Below are 12,436 nucleotides of genomic sequence, written 5' to 3' on the forward strand. Positions count from 1 at the left end.
GCCGGGCCTTCTCCCCTCTTTTTTTTGTTTTGTCAGCGCGGCGACCTCAGTCAACCGACCGGCATTAGATCGAGGAAGAGGGAGAAAGTGACTCTCGTGCAGGCACAGAGATAGCACCGCCTGTGTGTCTGTCGCTTGCCTCCTCTCGTCCGTGTTAGGTTTCACCTTGCCCTTTTTCGTGGTGGTAGTAAGGGCCAAGATCAGTGCGAGCTTCAGCGCTTCCTGAGACCATGCCAACCCATTTCTCTTCCTCGAAGCTTGCGTCGCAGGCGGCGGCCGCGTCTCTCTTGGTGGACGACGATGCGCCGTATCACGACTCCCGCCCCATAGCGCGTCTTCCCCTCGACGACGACGGCACGGCGGTATTGCCGCTTCCGCAGGCAGTACAATACGCCACGGAGTCGGACTCAGTTTCCCTTCTGCTCTCCTCTGATGCGGAGGAGAAACCTTCTAACGAAACCGGGAAGGAGGCAACGTGGATGGAGCTGCGGAAAAGCAGCCACTCAACGCAGCCGGCGAACCACTCCGGCACGCACACTTCCTACCACGATTCACATCACGGCACTCGTCGGAGCAGTGCAAGTCGGGCTGACGGCGGCAGCCCCCATGATCCACGTACGCCGCTCACGCATTGCACCTCCAGTGTCGATAAGCGGCATATCGAGCGCCTCGCGCGGCCGAGAGGTGCGCAGGGCTCTGTGATCAGGCCCGCGGAGCCGAACTACGGCCGCCTGCTGAACTTTACAGAGGAGGAGGAGCAAGAAAAAGGGCGAGCGCAACAGCACTGCCGCAAGTCACCGCGCACCCGACCGAGCCCGATTACTCCCAGCCTAGAGCAGACCCAGCCGACGGGAAGTCGACCTCCGCCTTCTCGTCCGGAGAGCAACCACCACACTGCGGTGGCCAATGTTGCCCTGCCAGCCTCACAGAAGGCGTGCTACGAGAAGCTCGCGGCACCGAAGAAATGCCCCGCTGCATCCGCGGTCGACGGCGGTGCGCCACCGTCTCGGACTTCTTCGACGGCCGACGGCGGTACACCGGCGTCTCTCACTTCCTCGACGGCGGCCGCGCCACGCAGAGACAGCAGCAAAACTTTCGACCGCCTAGCCGTACCGAAGAAGCCGGTCGCCGCCCGTTGTGAGGAGGCGGTGCCACTACCAGAGCGGCGGCTTCGTTCTCACTCATTGTATGCGCGCGTTCTTACGCCGCCGCAGCACGACCTGTACCTGCAGTGCCTTTCACGGCCAAAGAACCGGAGTGCGTCGTCTCACCGCGACCCGTGCGCACCGGTAGAGCCCAACCTGCACATCCCGCAGAAGCGTTACTATGGCGGCACCACTGTTATATCGGTCTCACCTGGCACACCCACTTCTACTGGACTGCCGCTGCCGTCACCCCACGCCGGCGGACGTCGCAATAGTCGCGTGCCGAGCGCTTCGTGGGAGGCGGTGGCCAGCTACGCGGAGCGACGCCCATCGTCAAAGGCCTCCTGCTTCCTGCCACCTAGCTCGTGCGCCGAATGCGGGACTGCACTCCCGCAGCAGACGTACACGGTGCCGTCACAACCCACCCTCTCCAGCGCGGCGGCACTGCACGAGGTTATGGTTGAGCAGGTGGGGGTGATACCGCACCAGCCTCTTCCCGCGGCTCCTGCCGCGAATGGCGATGGACTGATGCAGGTGCAGTCGGCCCCAGCGAAGATTACTGGCTCGAAGCCCCCGATCGTGGTGCGTACTCGCCGGTACGTGCCTCCGTCGGAAGAGCAGGATGCCGAGGCTGCCGGCCAGTCGGCGTCCCGCGCAGCGAAGCAGGAGAGCCCCGCAGCCCCCGCGCCGGAACCGGTTGAGGCGGTGCGGCGACGTACTGCAATACCGACTGTGCCGACTGAAACGACAACGACGCCCGCACTGGAGAAGGAGAAGCCAAAAATGGCAGATACCACCCCCCCGGAGACGCCGGCACGCGCCATGCCGGCTCCTGTCGCGGTGCAGGCCATCAAGCGAGCGCCGCCGCTGCTGCCGTCGGTGCCGGTCGAAGTAAGTGCCCCGAAAGGGGTGGTTCAAACAACCAAGCGAGTGCCTCCTGCGCCTGCTGCCACTGCAGTCACTCCAGCTCCACAGAGACCTATCACGTTGGAGACCTCCAAAAGACAGACCCCTGCTCCATGCTCGGCACCAGTAGCACCAGGACCCTCGCGCCTGGAAGCTCCACCTCAGCCAGCGCAGGTGGAATCTGCACACATCCATCCTTCTCCCTCCTCGGTATCAGTTTCTGCTTTGCCGTCAGACAAGGTGGCCACTGCGACACCGCAGGCGGTAGCCGTAGCAGAAAACGGCACTGTTGACGCTGCCTCAGCCTCCGCAATGGAGGATGTGCACGCCATTCCGACGCCGCCTTCCAGCGACAAGAAAAAACTTCGCAAGATCACGCACAGAAAACCGAACAGTGCCAAGCCGGAGGTGCTTCGGGACGCGGACTTCGCGTGCCAACTGGAGGTCTTGCCGGGGACGCGCCATGCTGTGAGTATCAAGAAGCCATATACGTTGGCAAAGCCAACGGTGAAGGCACTGTCTCCAAAGTCACGCTGGGCTCACTGATGTCGAGGCAGGGGCGTTGAGGAAGACAGTACCCTTGGCGCTCAAAGAGGCTTTCCTTCCCTTGCATGTGCGTGCCTCTGTGTGCTCTTTCCCATCTTGTCGGTCGCTCTGTGCCGTCCTTCAGAAAAGACGTGTTTGTATCTGCCGTCACTTCATTTGTACCGTAACGAAATCAAGGAAAACGAGGCAACGCCACACCGTGCCTCACAGCCTTGTGTGCTGGCGTACTCGTTTTCCTTTTTCGCTCTGCATCGACCATCTCAACGCGCGCGCACGGACAAAAAAAATGCACGGACACACAAACACACACACACACACACGGAGACTAATACCTTCACACAGACACAAAACGGTGACAGTGCCATCCCTGCCACAACAGCGGCAGTCGAGCAAGAGGAACAAATCAACGAAAAGGGCAGGGTGAGGGGAAAGAGAAAGTCGCCTTCTCGTAACACGGCCACAGCCGGGAATACATGCCCCTCCTTACTTCTCAACACGACTGAACGGTTCGCTTGCCGTCGTGCGCCGCACACACGCTTTCTCGTTGTTGCCCCCCCCCCCCAAATGCCTCTGCACCTCTTCACTTTCGCCTCAATGCACGGCAAGCGAACGTACACGTTTGATGTTTTCTCGCTGCCGTGTGCTGCGTTTGAGCGCGCGCGTCGCGATCGAGACAATCACCTCCACCATCATCGTCTTTTCCATTTTGTATCTTGCCCCCTTCACTGCGCCTCAGCATCTCCTCACCAGTGACATACACGCCCATACGCCGAAGGTGCGAGAATACGCTATTGCCTTCCGCCCATCCAGCTTTTCATTCACTTGCACGGCACAAGAAGAGATCAAAACCACGGAGACGGAGGGCGAAGCACATCTCCACGTTTTTCCTGCATCAGCGGCTCTCTCTCTGTGCCCTGTGATATAATCCCCTCCTCGTGCCCTTTGGGCCCTGACCCCACGCCGCCGTCCCCCTTCTGCGCGCGTGTGGGTGCTTGCACCACCTCTCGCCACTCCTTCCCACCGGTGCAGAGGGTTACGGCCATGTTCTGTTGCTTGCCTGCTTCCTCTTTTTCCACTTCCCTGTTCGCTCGCGCGCTCTGACAGCCGGGTAGAGAGACCGAGGCTTAGACGTAGACGTATACGCACACGCACCCGCTCCGCAGCATAAACGCCGACGAGGCAGGTACTTCTTCACCCATACACGGGGAGAAGAGTGACGAAGGAGCGGTGCGGGGTAGCGAGAGGAGGAGCCTTTCGGTGTCTCTTCCTCTTTGTGGTCTTAGCTTGTTTCTTTGCTTTCCCCGCGCGTGCGTTTGTGTTTGTCTTTGCGCTCACCAACCTTGTCGTGCTTTCATTGTCTTGCGTTGGTGTCTTGCTGTGCATTGAGTATGGGCAGCGGAAATACGAAGCAGCCCACGGCGGCGCTGACGCCGACGCCGCCATCCTCCAACGAGATGCAGATGCATTCAGCCTGCAAGAAAAAGGTCGACATTTCTTCCAGCGCTGACCGCGCCGAGGCGTTTACAGCAGCTGCGCGACTGCCGGCGCAGGCTGCACCACGACCGCCCCCTGTGGTCGTACCCCCACACTCCCCATCGACACAGACAGGGTGGGTGAACACGACTACCTCCGGCAATGCCCCAAAGTTGCTGGGCAAGGACAAGTACGTCAAGGAGTACGGCGCCTTGGCCATGAACAACCGTGCGAAGGCGGCGCTGCTAGGTACGCTGTTTCTCTTTTGTGACCCTGAGACGGAAAGCACGGTGGTGTCGTACCATGAGAAGAGCACCGGCTCTGTGTACGCGCGCAGCTACACGGATGAGGAGCTGGGGCAAGCAAAGCAGGCCGCTGGCGTATGCTTCTCGTGGGCTCCCTTCTTCAAGTCCCTAGCTACAGCCGTGATCAAGTCCAAGGCAACGGTTACCTCACTCGACCCGACTCGAAAGGACGCCAACTTTACCATCTTCAATAGCAAAGACCCCTCCCAAACGTACCCGTTTGTGGTTCCGATGGATATGGTGTCGGATGGGTCCTCACCGAACGCGCGGGAGGTTTTCCGCTTTGTGGTGCACCCGTTGACACGTGCGTTGCAGTACAATCGTGCGAACAGCGGCTCGAGCGTGCGGGAGGCGTGCGCGGAGAAGCTGGAGTGTGAGTTGACGGTGCACACCGCTGCGACGAAGCAGCACACCACCTACGTAGGCAAGCTGCTGCCCACGGTGCGCCCACTGCGAGAGGAGTCGGCGCTGCACTCCCACCGCGCCATGGTGGCTGGTCGCGAGGTGCGCAGCCTCGAGCGACGTCTCAAGGCCCGCGAGGCGCAGATGATCACAAAGCACCCACTCGACCAGCTCTACGACGAGGGAGGTGCACAGAGCTTTCAGCACACCTTGTGGTCTCCTGAGCACATCCCACATGAGGAGGACCCGGACGAGGTGCTCTCGTTCTGCATCCGCTGCGCGTTTCCGTTAAGCCCGGGCATGAAGCTGAGTGACATCTCAGGTGTGCTGCAGCGGCCCGAGATTCGGAAGCAGATGGAGGCGAACGGCAACGGCCAGGTTATTGCAGAGGCGTTCGAGATCTTCAAGGGAATCGACCGCTGGGACTACGACACCATTCAGCTGGAGATCATCACCGACGGCAACGCCCTCTTCTACACGACGTACCTCCTCATCTACAAGCTGGACCTGGTGCGCTACTTCAACCTGGACGACGCCGTACTGCGCCGCTTCCTCGTAGCTGTGCAGAGCGCCTACCACCCGAACCCGTACCACAACGCCATGCACGGCGCGGATGTGACGCAAATCAACTACTACATTATGATGGTGGCCGGGCTTAGCGAGAAGTGCTGCTTGAGCAAAGAAGAGATCTTCGCCGGCATCATCGCCGGCGCCGTGCACGACTTCGACCACCCGGGCCTCAACAACAACTTCCACTCCCGCACTGGCGCCTACCTCGCCACTCTCTACAACGACAGGTCTATCCTGGAGAACCATCACCTTGCCTGCACTTTTGAGCTGCTGCGCAACCCACGCTACAACATCTTCGCCACGTTGTCGGACGAGCAGCGGCTGCTCGTGCGGGAAACCATACTGGAGATGGTTCTGGCGACGGACATGGGCAACCATGCGCGCATCTTCAAGAACTTCCAGGTGCGCATGTCGGAGACGAGCGACTGGCACTCGAAGAAGGAAGACGTGCGGCTCGCTCTCTCCATGTCGATCAAGATGGCCGATATTTCGAACTGCGCGCGGCCCAACCATATCTACGCCGAGTGGGCCAAGAACATCTCGAAGGAGTTTTACCTCCAAGGCGACGCAGAAAAGAAGCTGAATCTCTCCATCTCGCCCTTCATGGACCGGACGAAGGAGGCGGAGGAGTTCCCAAAGGGACAGGTGTCGTTTATAATGTATATTGTGCAGCCTATGGTGGAGGCGATCTCGGTGCTACTGCCATTTATGACCTTTGCGGTAAATATGTGTATTGACAACAAGGAGTACTGGCGGCGCAAAACGGAGGAGGCGCAGAAGGCCGAGTCGGTAGAGGACGTCTGTGATCGATAAGCCGAAAGGCGCCCCTTCACGGGTGTGATGCGTCGAAGGAAAACAACAGGGAAGAGATCCGTAGATGAGAGGGTGGAGAGGGAAGAGACAGAGCAAAGGGGGAGGCGTGCGTGGTGCAAGAAGAGCGAGAGAGCACAAGAGAGTCGCAGGCCCAGTAGAGGAAGCAATGACGGGGGGAGGAGGAGAGCCCGCTTTTGCATCATGTAAAGTTTTCTTGTGCTCTATTTTTGGAACATCTTTTCATTTTTCTTCGTGCTACGGTTTTTCTAGTTTCGTGCACCTCTCTTCTGTCTTTGTGTAAATATAAGCTCTGTTGTTGTTAAGAGTCTCTCCCTCCCCTCTCTCCCTCCACTCCCACCACGAGGTTTCTCTGTTTCTCTGCTTTCTTATTACCTGCTTCATTTCGCTTCGCTCTCTTTTTCGTGCTGGAACCCTTTTCACTTTTTTTTTCCGTGCGTGTGCGTCTCTCTCTCTGTGCGTGTTTTCGTGACCTCTTAAAGGTAGGCCAGCATGGGTGGGTGCCAGACACCTGTCAACGTGACTCTCTCCTGTCAACTGCGTGCCCTGGTTCTGCCCCCGTCTCTTTTTTCCTCTTTTTCTATCTTGCGAGTGCTACGGTTGTCTCAACTCTCTCCTCTTCCCCTTTCCATGTGTTGGCTCTTGTCCATGTCGTCTCTTGATCTCCCCTGCCCCCCCCCCCCACTGCCGTCGCAGCTCTCTCTTTTTTCGTTACGTGTGCCTTTTGCTTAGCCGCTGATCTTGTTGCTGCGGACGTGGTGTGTTGGACGCCTCTATCTCTGTTCTCCCCTCCCCTTTCCTCCCTGCGCCTTTTGGCGTGTACCTGGGGAGAGGGCATGCCCGGCGATGGAGAACGAGCCGCTATTATGCGCTCGCGTGCTTTCGGTGCTTCTTCCTTCTCGTGCGTGCATTACAAACCCCCTTCTCATTTCTCACCTCACCATCTCTCTTTACGACATCCACCGCAGATAATGCATGAGGTATGTGTCTAGCGTTCACGCATATGTTCTGGGTCGTTGACATTTTTTATTGCTTTAGATTCTCGTTTTCACCTCTCTCAGGGCATTCTTTTTTCGCTCTTTCTCTTTGCCGTTGGAGCTGTTGAAGCCAACTGGCCATGGAGACTCTCTCTCAAGGGAAGTCTGCGAGGTATGGCAGAGAATGGCGTGCACGGACAACTGTGCTTGGATGTGCAGCAATGGTCAATGCGCACAAACAAAAAGGCGGAAAAACGTTTCTCGAAGCAAGAGCGAGCGAGGGAGGAGGAGGAGGTGCGTGTGGGTGTCTTTGGAGGGCGACACGGGGGCAAAGGAAAAGAGAAAACCACCACAGCAACTGCAACAGAAGACAGTGTAAAGGAGAGCGCGCGTACTCACTCGAATGCCATCGAAACACGTGCGGAACGTCGTCGAAATGTACACGCAGCTTCGTTGATACCGCTTCATTTTTCTGTTTTGCGCATCATTAGGGTGTGTACTCCTTCGTCCTCCAACCCTTCATCTGGATGCAGGGTCCGTGGCCAGGAGTGCCTCCTCCGTGCCTTTAACCTCCTCTCTCGTTCCCTTTGGCTGCTGCGCTCTTCCCACACGGCCTTCTTGTTCCGCCTCTCGGCTGCCGTCTCCATAAGTTGTGTCACCGCGCTGTCTTTTTGTTCCTTTTGCCGGATTAGTCGTTCTATAGTTTGTTCTGCTTGATTCGCCCCACTTTAGGCATGCACTCGTCGATCCTGTGAGCTTGCTGAGGCATGCGCCCCTCCAGTAAGCTCTAGGGAAGTTTCTCCAGGACACACACACACACACACACACACGACCGAATCAGGCATGCGGTGGCGTCAAGTGCCTGAAACACAAAAAAAAAGACGGCAGTCGATCCAGCGAAAAGAGAGACAAAATCGGATCAACCAAAACGCCTCTTCCTCCGCCCCTTCTTCTTTGCCGTTGATATGGAGTCTCCTTGGCCTATGGCCAGCTCCTGGCCTCTCTTCCTTCGATCTGCTAGCAGCACCACCGTCCCCTCCCACTGTCTCGAAAAACAACAAAAAACTTCAGTCTGTGCGTGTGTGATCCGCTTTGTGCGCACCTGCTCCTCTACAAGGCAACAGACGAAACACACACACACACAATCATTCTCATCTGTCGGTGTTTCCGTGTAAGGCGTATTTGTTTGTCTGCACATGTGAGTCTGCCTCTCTCCCCTCTCTACTTTCTCCCCTACCCTCCTCCAGACAGATGGCGGCACGCGGATGCGTAGTACACCTCTATTTGGTCTACACGTCTTTCCCTTCTCTGGATCTTTCTCAAGGTGCCATCATAAGACGGGCCTTTGACGAACATTTCTCTCGCGGAGAGAGCTCGCTACTGCCACCCCGCGCACCTCTTTTGGTTTCTTCGTTTCTTCACCGGGGCCATGCTAAAACTCCTTTTTTCTTTTAGGTGTGTGTATGTTTGTGATCTCTGACGCACTTTTTTTCTCACGCGTGTTGGCTGAATGGGTCTCTTCCACCGTGCTGATCCCTGCATCTGCTCGTCAGCTTGTGCTGACCGTCGCCTCCTCATCTCTACCTTCTCCCCACTGCCTCCTGTTCGCTCCTTTCTCTTGGGTATCGCTTTCCTCCCAGCCAGTAGGTATAGGCGCGTTGATCTTTTTTTTTTCATCTGAGGATGCTGTAGGAGGGGGAAGGGGGCTGCCGCGGCCGGTAATGCCAGGAGCTGGGAAAAATAAAGCAGACGATACTTCTCAACAGTGGAAGAGAGGGGGTGAGAGACACTCGTGCGAAAAAGGAACAAAGAAAGCAGTTTCACACAGCAGCAACAACAGCAGCGCATCTATTCCACTAACAGATGAGGGATACAGATAACGTGTAGCAGTGCAGTTGACAAAGGGTGTATCCTGACGCGGACACAAAAGCATGTATAGTGTTCTCCTCCTCCCCCTTTTATTTTTTTTTTCGCTACCACTCCTACTACTTGCCTTTTCTGGGAGCTGTGTGTTGGAGTGTACGTGGCACCTCTGTGGTGTTCATCTCCCTCCTACTTCCTGCCTTTACCACCACCGACCTTTTTGTATGGCTGTGCATGCGTGCGCCTGTGATTGTGCTATGCTATTTTGTTTTTGCATGCTCGTTGATGATTGAGACGGTGGCCTTTTCCGTCTCTCTCTTGTTGTGTGTGGTGGTGGTGGTGGTGGAGGTCTCTGCGCGCCTCTCATCCCTGCACCTCTCTACTTTTAAATCCGCTTCCTTTGTTTTCCGTCTCGTGTTGTGAGAGAAGCTTTTTATTTTTTTACCCTTTTGGTTTCGCTTTCAAGGCGTCACTCTACAACGCGCAAGCCGGTGAAGATACGCATAAGACTGCAGCTCACCTACGTGTGCTGTGCTACAGCGAAACCCTGGCCAGCCAGGGCGAACCGCCCTGCCGACGGATCGGGCCATGCGCCTTGCGGGCTCTTCTCGTCCTTACTCGTCCTTCCTCGTCCCTTCTTCGCACACGTGCTGCGCCATCGACGCCACACGGAGACTCGCGTGGGCTGCATGCCTTGATCCACGCGGTCCGTGCCCGGGCTCCTGCTCGAGGGCGCGAGCGGTGGCGCCCGTCGTGCGGACAATAAGGGCGTGGCCGAGGCGCATGCCGGGAGAGTTCAAGGAGGGGGCGGGCCAGCCTCAGGTCATGGCCCTCTGAAACCCGGCACAACCTGCCTGTATGCCATGCTTTTCTCCCTCTCAGCTGCCTCAAGCCGCGGCACCCCATAGGATGGCGTGGCGACTCTCCAAATGGGAGCCTGGAGGGCTCGATGGTGCCATTCGGGGGTGTTCTCGTCCTGCTTCCGGCATCCGTGCCTCATCGGCCGGCCCGGTCGGATGGAGGAGGTGCCGCCTGCTTGCGCACGCGTGCGCCTCGGCGTCGATCGGTATGGATCTCTTCGCGCCGCTTTCGCCCATCACTCCTGCTCGGCTGACCTCTGCATGCCGTGACTGGATGTGGCGCAGCACGCCAGCTGTGGCTGGCAGCGCGTGCACACCTGGTTCATCGTCTTACATCCTGGTTGCTGCTTTCTAGGAGAGGAGGTTTCTTTTCCAAGGAGACTCTACTGCCTGTGTCCATGTGGGTGCTCCTCTTGCCCTCTCTCTCGGGGGTTGGCTTGTTTGCTGCGATCTGTGGGTCTCTGAGAGGTTTGTTTGCTCGTTCTGTCTTTGTGTTGTTCTCCATTTCGCTTTCTTGTTTTTTTTTCTCGCTTTCGCCCTTCGCTTACAGCCTTTTCGCTTGTCGTTCGCGTCGCTGTGCTGCCTTGCCTGCCGTCCATTTCTTTTTCGATTCTCTTGCTTGTTGTGATGTTTTTTTTTTTTGTTCCTCTCTTTTATGGATGTGTGAATGTTACGTGAGCATACAGGTGCGTCTGTGCGTGCGCTCCTTAGGGGAAGATCCGAAGGGGCTGGGGGAGGGGGTGAGGACCGTGGTGTGGCGCACGCACCTCCCGCCACCATCACACGTACGCGTATATCTGAACGGTGGGATGCACGATACGCATTGATTTCGATATGCTAGTTTCTGTCTCTGGGTTCGCATTTTTGCTTGTTGGTATACGGGCCTTTGTCCGCGTGGATGTTGGGGCTGCCAAGGCTGGTGCTTGTTCTTCTTCTCTTCGTGTTCTCCATGTTCTCCCTTTATTGACATTCCTCCCTTGAACCCCCCCTAACCATCAAAACCTATGCGACGGACGTTGCGTTTGCGTCAACCCACACTGCCGCTCTCTCTCTCGCTTCCCTCGACGTGCCGTGTAAGTAGACCCTTTTTGTGCTGCGAAGGACAGAGCATAGGGCAGTGAAGGTTCAACACAGGTGAAGCTGAAGGGAGAACGCTGTCTCTCCCTCCTGATCATAGACGCACGCAGCGTGAAAGCGCGATTCTTCATGAAAGAGAGTCCTTGCTTTGTCAGCAGGAGTGCAATTCCACTGTCGTGTTCTCCGACATCTCTGCGTTATCAAACATGCTCTCCGTTGTTCCCTTCTGCATCCACCCTGCCATGCTCTCTTTTCACCCTACTCTCGGTCTCTCGCACACTTATGGCTGCTTACGCGACGACGATGGCAACCGCCTCACCTACGCATTCCACATACTCGAATCGACAACCAGAGGACATCCCCAGAGCCCTTCTACCCACGCCAATACGCACGTCTCTGAACGTTTCTCCTCACCTTCTCTACTAACTTCTCGCGCGCCATCGTTGCTTCACTGTGTCGTCTACGCCGACCTCCTCTTTCCTTTCTCCCCTTTTAGTGGTTTCCTTTTTTCAGCGGCATTTCCCTTTTTTTTGCTTGGCGCTCCCAATTCGTCCGTTTCTTGTCGAGCTGCCGATGTGGAGCCCGAGCAACAAGAGGGACTCGCTCATCAACAGCGACGACGCCCTCTTCCCTTTTCTCCTTCATTTTCCTGGTTTACATCCGCGTCAAATGTTCAGCTCCTTCTTCTCATCGCGCTCGCGCGGGTCTTGGATTCCAGCCGTCGATATATCGGAGCAGGACGACGGCTACACACTTGTTGCTGACCTGCCAGAAGTGAGAAAGGAGGACCTGCGTGTGTACACGGAGAGTTCGAGCATCATCTGCATCTCTGGCAACCGCAAGCACATCCTAAAGCAGGACGAGCACCAGCTGCTCGTTGCGGAGCGCGGCGCCGGCCGCTTTGAACGGTGCTTCGACCTCCCCACTTCCGTCGACAGCAGCAAAATCAAGGCCAGCTTCAACGATCAACAGCTGAATGTGTCCATTCCAAAACTGCGAAATTCGAGGTCTGGAACGTCCAACACAGTCACCATCGACTAACGGTGCTGCCATACGGTGAGATGATGAGCGACCAGAAGCGGGAGGAGGAAATGAAGAGGGACGCAGACGGGTGCACCGGCTGACGCCGCGGAATGCGAAGCCTCGCGTACGCCCTCCGACGGCTCTGTTGCATCTGCCACATCTTTTCGGGCTTCCGATGGAACACTTGGTCACCGGTCTTCGACGCCAGCCCAACATCGCCCAAAGCCGCGCTCACGGGACGATAGGAGGCGATGCTCGCCCAGCTGCGCACGGGTGCCTTGACCGTACTTCGGATTCCTGCAGCGGCGGCTGGGTGGCGGCGACAGCATGGAGTGCTGAGGGCGTGCGGCCTACTAGTGCGCTAGCGCTGTGGTGCTTGCGCGCCCGCCAGAGCCTCCGCCCCCGCCTTTGGAAGGCGCGCGGCCTCGGGAGAAGGTGGAGTGCCCCCTGCTGCCTCA

The 12,436-nt window shown here is 57.3% G+C and overlaps 3 protein-coding genes across 3 annotated transcripts; all 3 read left to right on the forward strand.

Annotated features, from left to right (window-relative positions):
- Positions 1–230: 230 nt before the first annotated feature.
- On the forward strand, positions 231–2,597 carry LINJ_29_2540 (hypothetical protein, unknown function; the record flags this gene model as incomplete). The annotated part of the gene is made up of 1 exon (XM_001466739.1): positions 231–2,597. The coding sequence occupies one exon, from the start codon at positions 231–233 to the stop codon at positions 2,595–2,597; it is 2,367 nt and encodes a 788-aa protein (XP_001466776.1).
- Positions 2,598–3,985: 1,388 nt separating this feature from the next.
- Positions 3,986–6,160, forward strand: LINJ_29_2550 (conserved hypothetical protein; the record flags this gene model as incomplete). The annotated part of the gene is made up of 1 exon (XM_001466740.1): positions 3,986–6,160. The coding sequence occupies one exon, from the start codon at positions 3,986–3,988 to the stop codon at positions 6,158–6,160; it is 2,175 nt and encodes a 724-aa protein (XP_001466777.1).
- A 5,368-nt stretch (positions 6,161–11,528) lies between these two features.
- LINJ_29_2560 (putative heat shock protein 20) lies at positions 11,529–11,996 on the forward strand (the record flags this gene model as incomplete). The annotated part of the gene is made up of 1 exon (XM_001466741.1): positions 11,529–11,996. One exon carries the CDS (start codon positions 11,529–11,531, stop codon positions 11,994–11,996), a length of 468 nt encoding a protein of 155 aa, XP_001466778.1.
- Between the last annotated feature and the right edge of the window lie 440 nt (positions 11,997–12,436).

This window comes from Leishmania infantum, chromosome 29, assembly GCF_000002875.2.
Source record: "Leishmania infantum JPCM5 genome chromosome 29".
Taxonomy (NCBI): domain Eukaryota; phylum Euglenozoa; class Kinetoplastea; order Trypanosomatida; family Trypanosomatidae; genus Leishmania; species Leishmania infantum.